This window comes from Aulostomus chinensis, chromosome 11 (assembly GCF_037954235.1).
Source record: "Aulostomus chinensis isolate RoL2024-O1b breed Wild chromosome 11, RoL_Achi_v1.0, whole genome shotgun sequence".
Taxonomy (NCBI): Eukaryota; Metazoa; Chordata; class Actinopteri; order Syngnathiformes; family Aulostomidae; genus Aulostomus; species Aulostomus chinensis.
The window spans coordinates 20,306,508-20,320,000 of NC_141330.1; the positions used below are offsets into that span (position 1 = coordinate 20,306,508).

The 13,493-nt window shown below is 39.8% G+C and overlaps 2 protein-coding genes across 6 annotated transcripts in view; one reads left to right on the forward strand and one right to left on the reverse strand.

Moving 5' to 3' along the window:
• ulk4 (unc-51 like kinase 4) overlaps nucleotides 1-4,583 on the reverse strand; it is an 84,188-nt gene extending 79,605 nt beyond the window's left edge. For all 3 annotated transcript variants that reach the window (XM_086219008.1, XM_086219009.1, XM_086219007.1), the window contains exons 1-9: nucleotides 4,512-4,583; nucleotides 3,583-3,720; nucleotides 3,186-3,285; nucleotides 2,884-3,023; nucleotides 2,628-2,790; nucleotides 2,173-2,274; nucleotides 1,965-2,048; nucleotides 1,750-1,825; nucleotides 804-944 (exon numbers count right to left, since the gene is read on the reverse strand). In XM_086219008.1, the coding sequence (XP_086075134.1) occupies nucleotides 804-944; nucleotides 1,750-1,825; nucleotides 1,965-2,048; nucleotides 2,173-2,274; nucleotides 2,628-2,790; nucleotides 2,884-3,023; nucleotides 3,186-3,285; nucleotides 3,583-3,720 (944 nt within the window). In that variant the 5' untranslated portion in view covers nucleotides 4,512-4,583. The remainder of the gene's footprint in view (nucleotides 1-803; nucleotides 945-1,749; nucleotides 1,826-1,964; nucleotides 2,049-2,172; nucleotides 2,275-2,627; nucleotides 2,791-2,883; nucleotides 3,024-3,185; nucleotides 3,286-3,582; nucleotides 3,721-4,511) is intronic.
• A 5,302-nt stretch (nucleotides 4,584-9,885) lies between these two features.
• Nucleotides 9,886-13,493, forward strand: part of trak1a (trafficking protein, kinesin binding 1a) — a 46,086-nt gene continuing 42,478 nt past the window's right edge. For all 3 annotated transcript variants that reach the window (XM_086219010.1, XM_086219015.1, XM_086219016.1), the window contains exon 1: nucleotides 9,886-10,132. The gene's annotated coding sequence lies outside the window, so the exon portion shown is untranslated. The remainder of the gene's footprint in view (nucleotides 10,133-13,493) is intronic.

A 13,493-nucleotide genomic window follows, 5' to 3' on the forward strand; every position in this document is an offset into this window, starting at 1 on the left:
TATAACTGCACATGTACAACAGAAGACTTATGATAGTGCAATAAATTTCAAAACAGTAAATAAGATGATTCCATAAGCAAGGAGTTGACACATTTAAAAGATAAAAACAAGATAAATAAAAGGACTTGCAAAATGTTACAAATCATCACATTTTTATGTCCTAACAAAAGAACAAAGAAGTTTGACTGGCTTGACATCACTTTGCTATCTACATTTACATCCATCCATTCATCCATTTTCAACCATTTATCCTGTTAAGGGTTGCGGGGGGGGGGGGGGGTGTAGCCTATCCCAGCAGCCTTTGGGTGAGGGGGTTTACCCTGGAAGGGTCGCCAGTCCACCGCAGGGCCAACACATGGACAGACAACCATTCACACTCACAGTCACACCTACGGTCAATTTAGAGTATCAATCAGCCTCGTCCTCTCTTGATGTCTTTGGACCGTGGGAAGAAGCTGGAGTACCAGAGAGAACCCACACAGGAACAGGGAGAACATGGGGACTCACACAGAAAGATCCTGTGCCCGAGCTGGGGCTCAAACCCAGAACCTTCTTGCTGTGAGGAGACAGTGCTGACCACTGCACCACCGCGCCCACCCCTTTATTTGCTGTCATTTACTGCAGAGATTATAGTTTGTTTCTCTTCACTCTTTCATAGCTTGTCTTTTCTTTTACAGAAATGCAATTTAAAGACAATTTGTCTTTAGAGAAACTGTAATGGGCATTTTTCATTATTTTCACCACTTAAATAAAGTGTCTTCAAAATATGAAAATATGATGGAGGTTCTGTGAGCTCAATATACCTGTGGCTAGCAGAAATAATTTGCTCTATGTCATTTTCTTCCTCCACTTCTTCATCACCCACATCTCGTTCCTTGTCCAAGTCTTCTTCATTTAGCCCTTGTGTCCAGAAACGGTGTCTTAGTAACTGTTCCCAGTTCATCCTTAATAACAAAATTAAATATCAAAAATTTAAGAGAGCTAGTACGAATAATGCCACACCATTAAACATGCCATAAAATATATAAATCAAATTAATTAAAGTAAAATTCACTGCCTTATGAATCTTTCAGTTATCTGGTCAAGTCCAATTAAATGGCAAATCATATAAAATTAGTAGTTGAATAATAACGTGTCTTTTCACTCCACCCCATGGATACAAATGGTAAAATACTAGACACTGGTGTATTATTTGATCATTTGAGAACTGTTAGGTGCTACTGGAATGAGACTGGTTCACTGAGGAGCACAAATATGTTTAAAGCATGAGGTGAGAAGCAGTTGTGTACTGTGAGAAATAACTTTTGCACTAACTGAACGAGAAGCAGTAGATAAGGGTCTGAATTTCTTCTTTGATTAATGTCCTCTTCCTCATCTTTTCATCCCTGAGATGATTTCTGATTTCTTTAGAATTACAAATTGTGAGCAAGCTTCTAGGAACTGAATGAAGCACTACAAGCTAGCCGAGTTTCGTGACTGGTCAGCTAAAATCACAGTGGAGAAACTGTTTAGAGGAAGCATTTTAAAGGTACCGTTCTCCTTATCAGTGTGCCACCAAACTGATGTCAAAACTGGGAGTTTGAGCTAAAATTCTTGCTTAAAGCAAATTTGTGGAAATATAGTATTAAATGCATGACAGATTAAGTCATGGCAGATTATGTCCACCTAAAATAAATATATAAACAGCATTAACAGTGGCCCCAATTAAAGTAGGTGTTGGACTTAGTCTGTGTCGCTATGAGGCCTCACCTCTTATCAGGATCTTTGTTGAGTAAGCCTTTCAGAAGAGTTTGGAAATCCTCACTGGGCAGATTGCCTGGAAACACTGAAAAAACCCAGATTTCAAAATAATACATAAAAAAAACTACTACAGCTACATTATACTTCTACAATGCAGATCCAAACCAAACCAAACAAGCAGCAGAAAAAAATGTTTACTTCATACATTGTGTGTGTGTGTGTACCTGTTTGTCTGGGAGGTGATGGTTCCTGATGTAAAATCATGTCAATGAGTTCAGTGTCGCTATCAGAATAAAATGGAGGTTTACCTTAAAAAAAAACAAAAACATAATTTTTCTTTACGACTACAAATAACTGACATTTTCAACAGGTAGGTAATGAATTATTCACTCTCATGAATTTTTATCCAGTGTGTGCATGAGGCTACAGTACCAGTGTACATGTAGTAGAGTACAGAACCGAGGGCCCAGAGATCAGAGCTCATTGTGGTCTCAGATCCCCGAAAAACCTCTGGAGCCCTGTAAATTGGTGAGCCTGAAAACATCCATACAGGATACATAGTTAACAGGAAAGACATGGATAGTATCACGAACAAAACTATTTTCAAAGGAAATTTAATGAGTGTGTCGTGACATAATCACCATGACAACAGCAGGTCCATCCACTGACTCATTGATATTTTTAACCCACCCATAGAGTTCTTCAAGCTGTGACTTCAATCTGCTGTTGCTACACCTAGTTTTACACCACTTTAATCTTAGCTTCATCCAGCAAATATATCAACTTGATTCTCATCACATCTTTGGACATTTTTTGGAGACCTGATAGATCCTTCCTCACCCAGCGGTGTTTGTTAAGTAGAGCAGAAAGGCCAGTTAGCATCTGACCTTGTAATCTTTTCATCATGTTGTCCAGATTCTCCTTGAAGTCTTCTTCTCCTGCCTTTTCACATGTAGAGAGCAAGGAGCAAACATCCTCCAGAGTCTCTCCCTCTGCCTTGGAGAAACGGAAGTTACCAAACTTTAAAACACCGCTAACGTCCAGCAGGATCTATGGGAGACAAAAGGAGAGATACTTCGATCACTCAATGACAAAAAAAAAGTTAAATGTTGATTCTACATATAAATTCACACAGATGCAAACCTTAGCAGGGGTCAAGTCAGAGAAAACGATTCCAAATTCATGGATGTGTTTCAGTCCTTTGACCAAGCCCCATCCAAGCCTCTTCACCTCTCTCTCTGGAAGACCCCCATCCTGACTAATCACATGCTGCAGGGAACCACCTAACGGAAAGGAGAAAAAGTACAGAGACGAGTGATCATACTCATGAGTGTGAAAATCCCAATGTCATTTTCTATCAACTGATAAATTAAAAAAAAATAAATTATGAATAATGTCTTATGGTTTAGCACTGCTTTTCAGGAGTGCCTTCCAGAAGCACTGACCTGTGCACAGCTCCACCACCAACCAGAGGTGGTGACAAGTCTCATACCACTCATAAAAAGATACAATATTTGGATGATCTAAGTCACTGCTGAGACGTACCTAGAAGGGAAACAAGACATAATTATATATGTGCATATGAGGATAATCTTTACTGCAACGTTTAAGAGCTAAATCCACCCAAACACTGATATCGACATGCTGTATCATTAGACTATAATATGCACTGGGAAAATCATTACATTTATCAGAAGAGTTGAAAAAAAAGATATAATTTTGATTATGAAGAGAGATGTATAAATTACACTTTTCAAAAGTAAACAATTTTAGACCTCTGTATGAAAACACAATTTAACTGACTTTCTAATCATGCTTATTCATTTTTAAGCACTTCTCTACATGGTTAGTTATCTCTGGTCTCTTGGCTTTGTCAGTGCGGATGATGGCTAGATAGTTGAGATATCCCTTCCGTCTTCCTTTAAAGACAACAGAACTACTGCCAGCTCCCAACTCCTCATACAGGATGAAATTCTCCATCTGATGTGAAAAAGAAAGAAGAGGCATTGTAAGAAAATTGATTAAAAGGTCTGTTATATCAATTTGTGAGGAAAAAGACAGGAGAATCTCCAAAATACATCACACACATTTTATTTTCAGGCACTTTAACATCTTAATGTAATTATGTAATGATATCCCATTGTGGTTTTGAAACACATAGTTCTCGTCGAATTTAAATCAGCATCAACTGAAACCTAATATGTTGTTAATAATGTTTGATATTTGAACCCCGCCCTTGCTGGAAGAACTCAGAACTGAAACAAGTTCATTATCCATGTGGTCCAAATGCAAATTACTATGCAGCATTTTTCTATAAATTTGAATCGTTGTTTTCCGTTTGAGAAATTGCCACGGACATTTTATTCAACTAAGGTGCTAAGTCATTTCTTGTAACACTATCAAGCTGATAATGATTAACATTAATTATCTGCAGGTTCGCTCCTGACTTGAACGATAATACAGACCGAAGAAATAAAAGGGACGAACTTCTAGCAAACAAGACAAAAGCACATTAAGATCATTTCATTATTATGTAAAATGAATGCAAGTTTTAAAGGGGATGGTTAACTTTTACAGAGTAAATACGACATAGCTGACTTCATCTGACATATTTGGCTTATCGATAGCAAACGAACAACGTTCAAACTACGTTCTCGCAACATCCTCCGTGACCTAATGATAATGAATATACTGAATAAAACTATACAAACGAATATAGGTAACATCTTCATTTTAATTAATTGGTCACATAAATGGTAAATGTAACCGACCCGTAAACTTATTCCTCACACTGCTTCAACAACCCGCTGTTTGGTACCGGAAGCTAGGTGGGCAACAACATTCCTAATAAGAGAGGGTTCTCACAAATTTGTGTAGATATACTTTTGCCGAGAGTAAATCATAAAAACATATTTTGTGATACAGTTCATAAACATTGATACAGTCATTTATTATTTCTAAAAAAAAACACAGTCAGAGAACAAGACTGTCTAAATAATAAAGTTTTAACAGTTTGAATCGACCAGCTTTAAATGGTTTATTCCTGCGTTGCTAAGATACAAAACCAACACAACAGACCGCTAGCACCCGGGTCCGACTGGCGGATCGCACAATTAAAGCAAAAGCAGTAGTAAAGAGCTGAATGTAATTTTAAAAAGAATATCCCAAAAATTAGTTTTACACAAGTGTGTGAAGACGCATTAAACAGTGTTAGTTTCACGTGTCCTTTTTATCAGTAGAATAATATTTGTTTGTTTAGGATGTTGTCATGATATTTATGTTTTCTCTTGTTTTTGCCTTAGCCAAAGTATGGAAGGCCAAAAGGCAACACTACACACGCACACGCACACGCACGCACAGGATGATAGAATAGAATGACGCCACTGACTAGAGAGAGAGCGCGAGAGGGAGCTTGTTTCTGCACAATTCAAAAGCCCTTCTAAGAAAATGCTTTATGGCCAATAAACACTTGGGTAAAAAGTGGATTTACATCCAACCACCTCAAGAACTACATGAATGAACTTGATTCTATTCATCTAAGAACTTTTTTTTTCCCACAAGCATGTCTTTGACTTTCAACATGATAGCAAAAATAATCCAATGGAGGCTTTCACTGCAATCCAATGTCTGCATTATACTGGATTACATTGTTTTACAATGTCAACTAATACCAGAAAGCTGTGTTTTACATTTATTTAAGAGCAGCCAGTATTTTAGCCTTTAAGGGGTGGATCCCACTAGTGCCTCGATCTTTTCCTCTCATGGCTCTGCCTACATCTTTTTTAATATAAAGCTCTTTTGTCTATGGGGAACAAACAATTGACAATAAAATCTAAGCATTGGTGTATGCACACAGACTAAAGAAAGGGTTGAATACAGTTATAGTCATAACTCAAATATGGTTTATGAAAAACCAACACATTAGCTGTAATATGACCTATTTTAGATCTGTAAGATTACGCAGATGCAGTAAAGTCGATTGCACTTGCTTCGTTTTTAGACTTCTGCAAGGCCTTCATCATGAGCGAGCATAAATTTCTTTTACAGACCCTTGAAACATTTGCTTTTGGTAATGACTTTGTAAGCACTGTCAATATGTTTCACAATGATTTTAACAGATGAAAAGATTTCAGGCTGCATGGTGGTACAGTGGTCAGCACTGTGGCCTCACAGTAAGACAGTTCCGGGTTCGAGTCCCGGCTCGGGGACGGGATCTTTTTGTGTGGAGTTTGCATGTTCTCCCTGTTCCTGTGTGGGTTCTCTCTGGTACTCCAGCTTCCTCCCACAGTCCAAAGACATCAAGAGGGGACGAGGCTGATTGATACTCTAAATTGACCGTAGGTGTGACTGTGAGTGTGAATGGTTGTTCGTCTCTGTATGTTGGCCCTGTGATGGACTGGTGACCTGTCCAGGGTGAACCCTGCCTCTCGCCCGTAGATGCTGGGATAGGCTCCAGCCCCCCCGCCACCCTTACTAGTAAGGAATAAGCGGAAGATGGAAAAGATTTCAAATTAACAGGGGAGTTTGTCAAGGTTGCCCTGCTGCTCTTTTTTTTCATTTTGGTCAGAGAAAACAGTTAATTAATATTGTAATGATAGGAATTCTGAAGGAAACTCAATTTTTGGTAGGGATATTGTGGGCCTGATCTCAACTGGCAGATGACGCTTTCTGTAAAAAGAAAATGGAAACCATTTGTCTGATGCTATTGATTTGATTTGTCAGTTCCTGAACGCCTCAGGTCTGAGACTCAATAAATCTTAATGTGAAATCCTGAATTTACGCAATTGTGATGATTCCATGATTATAGGCAGAGTTTTCCTCACTAAAGCAGAGGGACTGTCTTGTTCGATGTATCCTGCCTCATCTTGATTTCATCTAGAGGAATACATTTCATAAAGTTGAAAAGGCTGTACTCTCAAAAGGCCAGTGGTGGTCAAGAGGTCTTTGATTTCATTGATAACAACAAAAAACTTTAAGGTTAAGTAGTTAAGAAAATCTATTAAAAAAAATCCTGATTCTACTTGGTACCATCATTCCAAGATGGGATGTCTTTCTTTACTTTTGACTTGTAATCATCTACCAAACCAATTGTCAGTTAAACTGTCAAAATTTCATCAGCAAACAATTTTATCCTTCAAACTCTCCTACATCCACAATTTTTCTCCAACCACACGCTTTCCCTGGAACATCCATCCATCCTTTTTCTTTCACTTATCCTGTTAAGGGTTGGGGGGGTGGAGCCTATCCCAGCGGCTTTTGGACGAGAGGCGGGGTTCACCCTGGACAGGTCAACAGTCCATCACAGGGCCAGCACAGAGAGACAGACAACCATTCACACTCATAGTCACACCTACGGTCAATTCAGGGGTGTCAAACTGATCCAGTAAGGGCCGTATGGTTGCAGGTTTTCATTCCAACCAAGCAAAAGCAACACCTGATCCAACAAATGAGCTGTGTGGACACAGCTTGATTGATTTAAGTAGAATCAGGTGTTGCTTTTGCCCGGTTGGAATGAAAACCTGCAGCCACACGGCCCTTACTGGATCAGTTTGACACCTGTGATTTAGAGTATTCCATCCATCCATCGTCATCTTCCACTTATTCCTAACTTGTAAGGGTCGCGGGGGGGCTGGAGCCTATCCCAGCATCAACGGGCTGTTCACCCTGGACAGGTCACCAGTCCATCGCAGGGCCAACATAGAGAGACGAACAACCATTCACACTCACATTCATACCTACGGTCAATTTAGAGTATTCAATTAGCCTAATTTGCCCCGAAGAGAACCCACGCAGGCACGGGGAGAACATGCAAACTCCACACAGAAAGATCCTGAGCCCGAGCCAGGATTCAAACCTTCTTGCTGTGAGGCAACAGTGCTGACCACTGCACCACCGTGCTGCCCTCCCTGCAACATATGAGTAATAAATCCTTATTCTTCCCTAAATGGTCCCAGGCTTTAATAATATCCTGGTAATATGCTGCCTTGTGAAAGGTTTTTTTTTGTTTGTCCATATATAACTTTGCTGTCCCTTTTGAAGAATTTAATTCTGTGTCTTGTGCCATTCTTTGGGGGCTAATTAAAATATTGGAAAGCCACTTGGCTTGCTGTTACAAAATAATGATATCGCTGCTCTTGGACAGAATTGTCTTTACAAACAGAAAATGCAACAATAAGCATATTTGTCTCTCAGAGCTCCTCCCAAGGGATTCAAATGTTGATGGGTTTGGGTTCTACCGCATAAGTACTGTATTTCTAATAAGGTCAAGGAAATTCAGTTCCAAATCTTACACACACACACACACACACACACACACACACACACACACACACACACACACACACACACACACACACACACACACACAAAGCCCTGCTAACTCCATTATTTCCAGGTTGTCATTTTTCAGAGGTTATGAACTCTGCCTTTTTTATAACGGTATGCTGTTACGATGTTAATCCAGAAGATGGCGTTACTGAGCGCTTAATTAATTTTACTCACTTGTTTAACAAATTCTTTATTTATCGACAGAAATGATCCAAAACTTTGCCTAAATTAACTCTTTCTCTCGAGGAATACAATTCTTGATTCAAATTTCCATAAACTATTGAAAGATTATTGGACAATCCCTATTTTACTGCAACCTTTATTTGATTGTGTTTGAATGTACCCCATCCTGTCTGCTTCATTTTAGTGTCATTTAAAAATGTACTTTTTATGGCTTTATTAAGTGTTAGTAAGGACTTAAAATTCAAGGCCTGGTCTTTGTGTAGCCACTGTTTCTTACCCATCTTTTCTATGTCTTTCTTGTTTCAATAAAGTTTTCCGAACAACAACAAAAAGCCCTCTTTCTGCATGATAATCTTTTTTTTTTTAAATCAAAGCACTTCATGATATTTTACATGACTTAAATTTGAAATAATGAAATAATCTTAACGTTTCCTTGGCCAGATCATTTATTTTCCTCCCTGAATTGTGATCCGGACAACAACAACAACAACAACAACAAATCAAAATCTAGTTTGAGAAGCAAAGACAGCAAAGTACATTTGAGGACACCATAAAAGGCTGCTTGTACTGAATGGGACGATGGTGGAAGCCCGAACAGCGATTTAAAATAATCTGATACACACGATCTGTAATATTAATTAGTGATGCCAAAAGCACCATTTCCTGTTAACGCATTCTCTTTCTACAAAATAAAAGCAAGAAATCGATTTCATTGGTGTGTTTTACACCGCGCCTACTGTAATTCTTTTTGGGGGAAATACAGACAACAGCTGCGTCAGATCATGAGTGTGCATCATTTATTGAGTTATCAAGAGATTTGTCTCGTAAACCAAAGCTAATGGGACAAATGTAATTTTAGGTCTTTTTTTAAATAATTTTGTTGTTGTTGGTTTGTTTGTTTATTTTTGTTTTATTTAGTTATTCTTAATTAATTTATTTATTTCTTATGGGTGGAGGACACAAAGCACATGATTGACACACATTTGGATTTAAAAAGAACAGTTACAGACCTTGATTGATGTTAGCGATAATTTTTTTTTATTTAAAAAAAAAAGCATATAAATATCTGAACGTTGGACACACTACCCTGTCATTCAGTGGAAGTTCCCAATCGACAAGGTTGGTTCATTCTAGTAGCTATTTTTGTCAGTGCACGAATGGAGACAAACTGGCATAAATTCATTCAATCATTTTTCAAGGCCTGAGCCGGGAGGCACAAGACCCGATTATGTTTTTTAAGATTATTATTTATTTTTTTGTGGAAGTTTGGGGGACACTTTTTCGTCCACAAATAACTGCTGGAGTTTCACAGGAAAAGACAACAAATAAAGGAAGCGTTTTTTTCAAATGTAAAATAAATACATACACCATACACTCATCCAAGTGTACTGAAGCCTCAACACAGCAAATTATTCTGAAAATGTCAGAAAAGCCTTGTTTTTACCCTAAACTTTCCATTGGCATGGGGGCCTCGATAATAACTGGATTTTTGCCTTTTTGAGTAACATAAACCTTAACTCTGCAGACGAAAGAGAAAAGAGGAAATTAGAGCAGTTTATTTTGAAAAAATCCCGACAGGAAGTATCTAAAAATCTTTATTTTGTTGACTCAGCCCAGTAGCTTTGTTACCATTAAGCGGTGGGGGAGCGACTCCAGAGGAACTCCAAAAAGCTCCCAAAAGTTTCTGTGTGCTATCGTAGGGCGGATTATCTTTGACATTTGTATTGTCCACATTCGTCCGTTCCAACTGTTATGTTTTCCGTCTGTTATCGGGGGTGATAATTGGACACATACAGGTTTTAATTCAACGCTACGACTGTCGCATCGGGTCTTCGCTAATCGCCCAGGGAGGACCAGTTATCGCCCGAGGCTCCGCTGAGTGGTAAGAGGACGTTTTAGAAGTTTGTAAAAGACAGCAGTGCTCCACAGTCTGTTAGAAAAAGTTTGATAGTTGTCCTGCAGACAGTGGAGCAGGTGCAGGCTTCCAAAGCACCTCACGTGTGGTTCGCCTGGAAACTGATAGCATGCGGGGTCCTGGTCTGCATTGCAAGCATCACCATCAGTTCGCGTTCCCACTGTGTAAAACTGCTACTTCAGAGTCTGTTTCATTGGTTTGTTAGCACAACTTAAACGACATTTGTGTCTTAGTGCAATTAAATCTGACCTCTTGTGCTGACATATGGTGAACCCCCCCCCCCATCATCACATGGACAAACCTTTGCCATTAATGTCAAGTGACAGGAAGTTGTTATCACTCCACTGTTCAGTTGAAGGGAACAGTGTTTTTTCTGATAAGTTTTTGTTCTTGTTCTGTTGATTCTATCTCGACTCTGTCTCCTCCTTGAACAGCTGATTATTGGTTACTTTCCCTGCGAAAAGACAAACAGGCAATTGCAGACACAACCTCCTTGGTGTCAGGGCTGCGAATGGGATCGATCCACCAAGCACTGTCATATTATGCAGTTTGTCAAGTGGCATTCATTGCTGTTTTAGCCTACACAATAATTTTTTTGTCGTATTCATTAGGATCGGCTGATACCGATTATTAGTTGGTCCAGGAGGCTGATAACTGATACTTGTTGCAGATATTCAGTTACAGTAAATGTTAAGATTTTTCAAAATACTAAGCAAAACAAAACCCGAGGCTGTGTGTGTGTGTGTGTGTTTAATGGAAAGTTTCTATATGAACGGGGGATTAAAAAAAGTGCATGAACTGTCAATTTTGAACATGCCAAAAAGTAAAAAACAAATATTTGGATAAAACAACTTGGAATTTGATATTTTTGGGATGAACATTAAGGTATCTTGAATTCCTAGTAAAATGTCGATGAATGAAAAAAAATACATTTGCTAAATAAAATACATTTGCTAAATAAAATTTTACAGACTAAATCAAAATGTCCTCTGACCACGAGCCTTGACCTCACTCCTCAGTCAGTTGTAACAAGACACTGCAGTAAAATACAGCAGAATGTTGGGACAATCTTTAGTCTTGAGTATTTGTGATGCTCGATTGAGATGTGGATTTTCATTGAAGAAGCAAAACAAAATTATTCAGGCAGTGTGTGTGTTCAGACAGTTTCATAGTACTAGCCTCTTAAAAGACCTCAGCTCCTCTTTCTGAGAGGCTAAATAAGGTTTCAGCTGGTTTTGCCAACAGCACATGATCTGGGAATCCGTGAGGTCCTACTGCTTGCACACGCACACACAAACACTGCACACACTCTGCTGCTGAGAAAGTTGACTTAACCAGGAGCTGGACCCAGACAGATGGCAGACAGGCAGAGTGACACACAGCTGGGGGCGGGGATGTGGGGTGGTTTTGGAAACACACACACACACACACACACACACACACACACACTCCTGTTCACCAGGTTGAAGCAAATAATATGTCAGTTCATCACCGTCAAAGCTGTCATATCAGTGTGTAATGTTCAGCAGACTGAGTCTCTCTTTAAGACTGATCAGCAGTCAGGTTTTATGTGTTTTATGTGTCAGGTTTTCATGTACAGTATTAGGCATTAACCATGGCTCAGTGGCCCGCAGCTACAAAACCTTTCACTGTTGACACCATATTCTCCGTGTAGGTGCCCTCCTGCATCACCATTTTGCAAAAATGACATTTCTCTTCAACCAACATCTCGATTCCTTCCTTTGTACCTTTTTAGCTCAACTTTTACCTGTGATGCTATAATTTGCGCAGCACAAAAGTCCTGCACCGGTCGTTGGTTTCTGATATGTTTGGGCCTCTGAAGAATAGATTCAATAATCCTACTAAAACTGCAAATGTGACAAACGCATCCAAAAAATGGACGATGACAAAATGAAACTGCTTAATACATTTAGAGGTGAACAGAAACGGATGTCAAGAATAGGCTGCATCTAATGTCCTGCCAGTAGTGATAGAGCAGTTCTTCTTAAGCCCCTTTCACACTGCACCAAAACCGCGGGTGAACACGGGCGTTTGGGCACTCTGAAAGGGTCTGCTCGGCATGTCGACCTGCGTCCACCGACCCTCCAAGCGACCCGAGTGTTCAGCGGCTCGCCTCGACTCTGCTCGGTTCGCCTGCAGTGTGAAAAAGGCAACCCGCGTTGTCTCAGGTTTTACGCAACCTTCCCGTCGCATTCTGATTTCATCACTGTGCCGTCTGTCAGGCTGTCGTTGTGGAAGCTCTGGAAAAAAAATAAATTAATTTTTAAAAAAGCGCTGCGAGAGCAGCTCACTTATCTCTCAGTAAAGTTTGGGCCTCTGCCGTAAGATCAGTCTTCCTGTTGATGTCCCCGAGACAGGCCCGCAGCCCTCACAGCGGGAGCTCGGACCCGCGTCTACTGGAAGCTTGAATGCGTCCTAAAGCTGAGCAAACGTGGGTACAAAAACCCTCTTTGACCCGCATGTTTCAGTGTGACAGGGGTATTAGCTTCCTGTATCACTAGAATCGCTTTGTCTAAGATTTGTACACTTTAGTGCTTGAGTAGAGCTCCAACTCTGTAGTCCTACTCACTGAACTGAAATACGGTTCATGATCTCAGCTTCCAGAAGTGCTGTACAAACACGTCAGACTCAGGTTACAAATCTTGACGTTTTTAAAAGTTTCCCAGCTGAATGTTGGATATAAATGCTGTTTTTGAGTGTGTTTTTTTTAAAGTATTTTTAACTAATCTACAGTTTAGCATTTCTGTTGGCTGAGCCTGAACCCAGTTTGTTTTTAATTGGTAAAGTACAGGAGGGTTAAAGGTGCGCATTTGTCTTCGTGTGGCTTTGTAAGTGCAATCATGCAATAAATCATGTTAGATTGCAGCAGTCTCTGCTTGTCTGTTGCCTCACTCAACTGAGAGAGCTCAGCTGAACTCTTAAATGAATGGATCTTTGCAGTAAGTGATTCAGTTCAGTTTGTTCACCCAAAGAATTCATTCTTGGAGTTACCGTATTTTCCGCACTGTAAGGCGCACCTAAAAGCCTGTAATTTTCTCAAAAACCGACAGTGCGCCTTATAATCCGATGCGCCGTATATATGGATCAATATTGGTTAATTATGGCTACCGTAGGCAGGGGGCATCGCCGAAGTAACAGCGGTAAAAACGGTAAAGGGGAATTCCAGTCCCACACCACTTGTGTGTGTAGAACGACCCCAAAATGGCACTTTTCAAGAGACACGCTTACGACGCAGAGTTCAAACTCAAGGCTATCAGTCACGCAGCTATTGGTACGTACGGTACGGTATTGTGAATGCACCAACTTG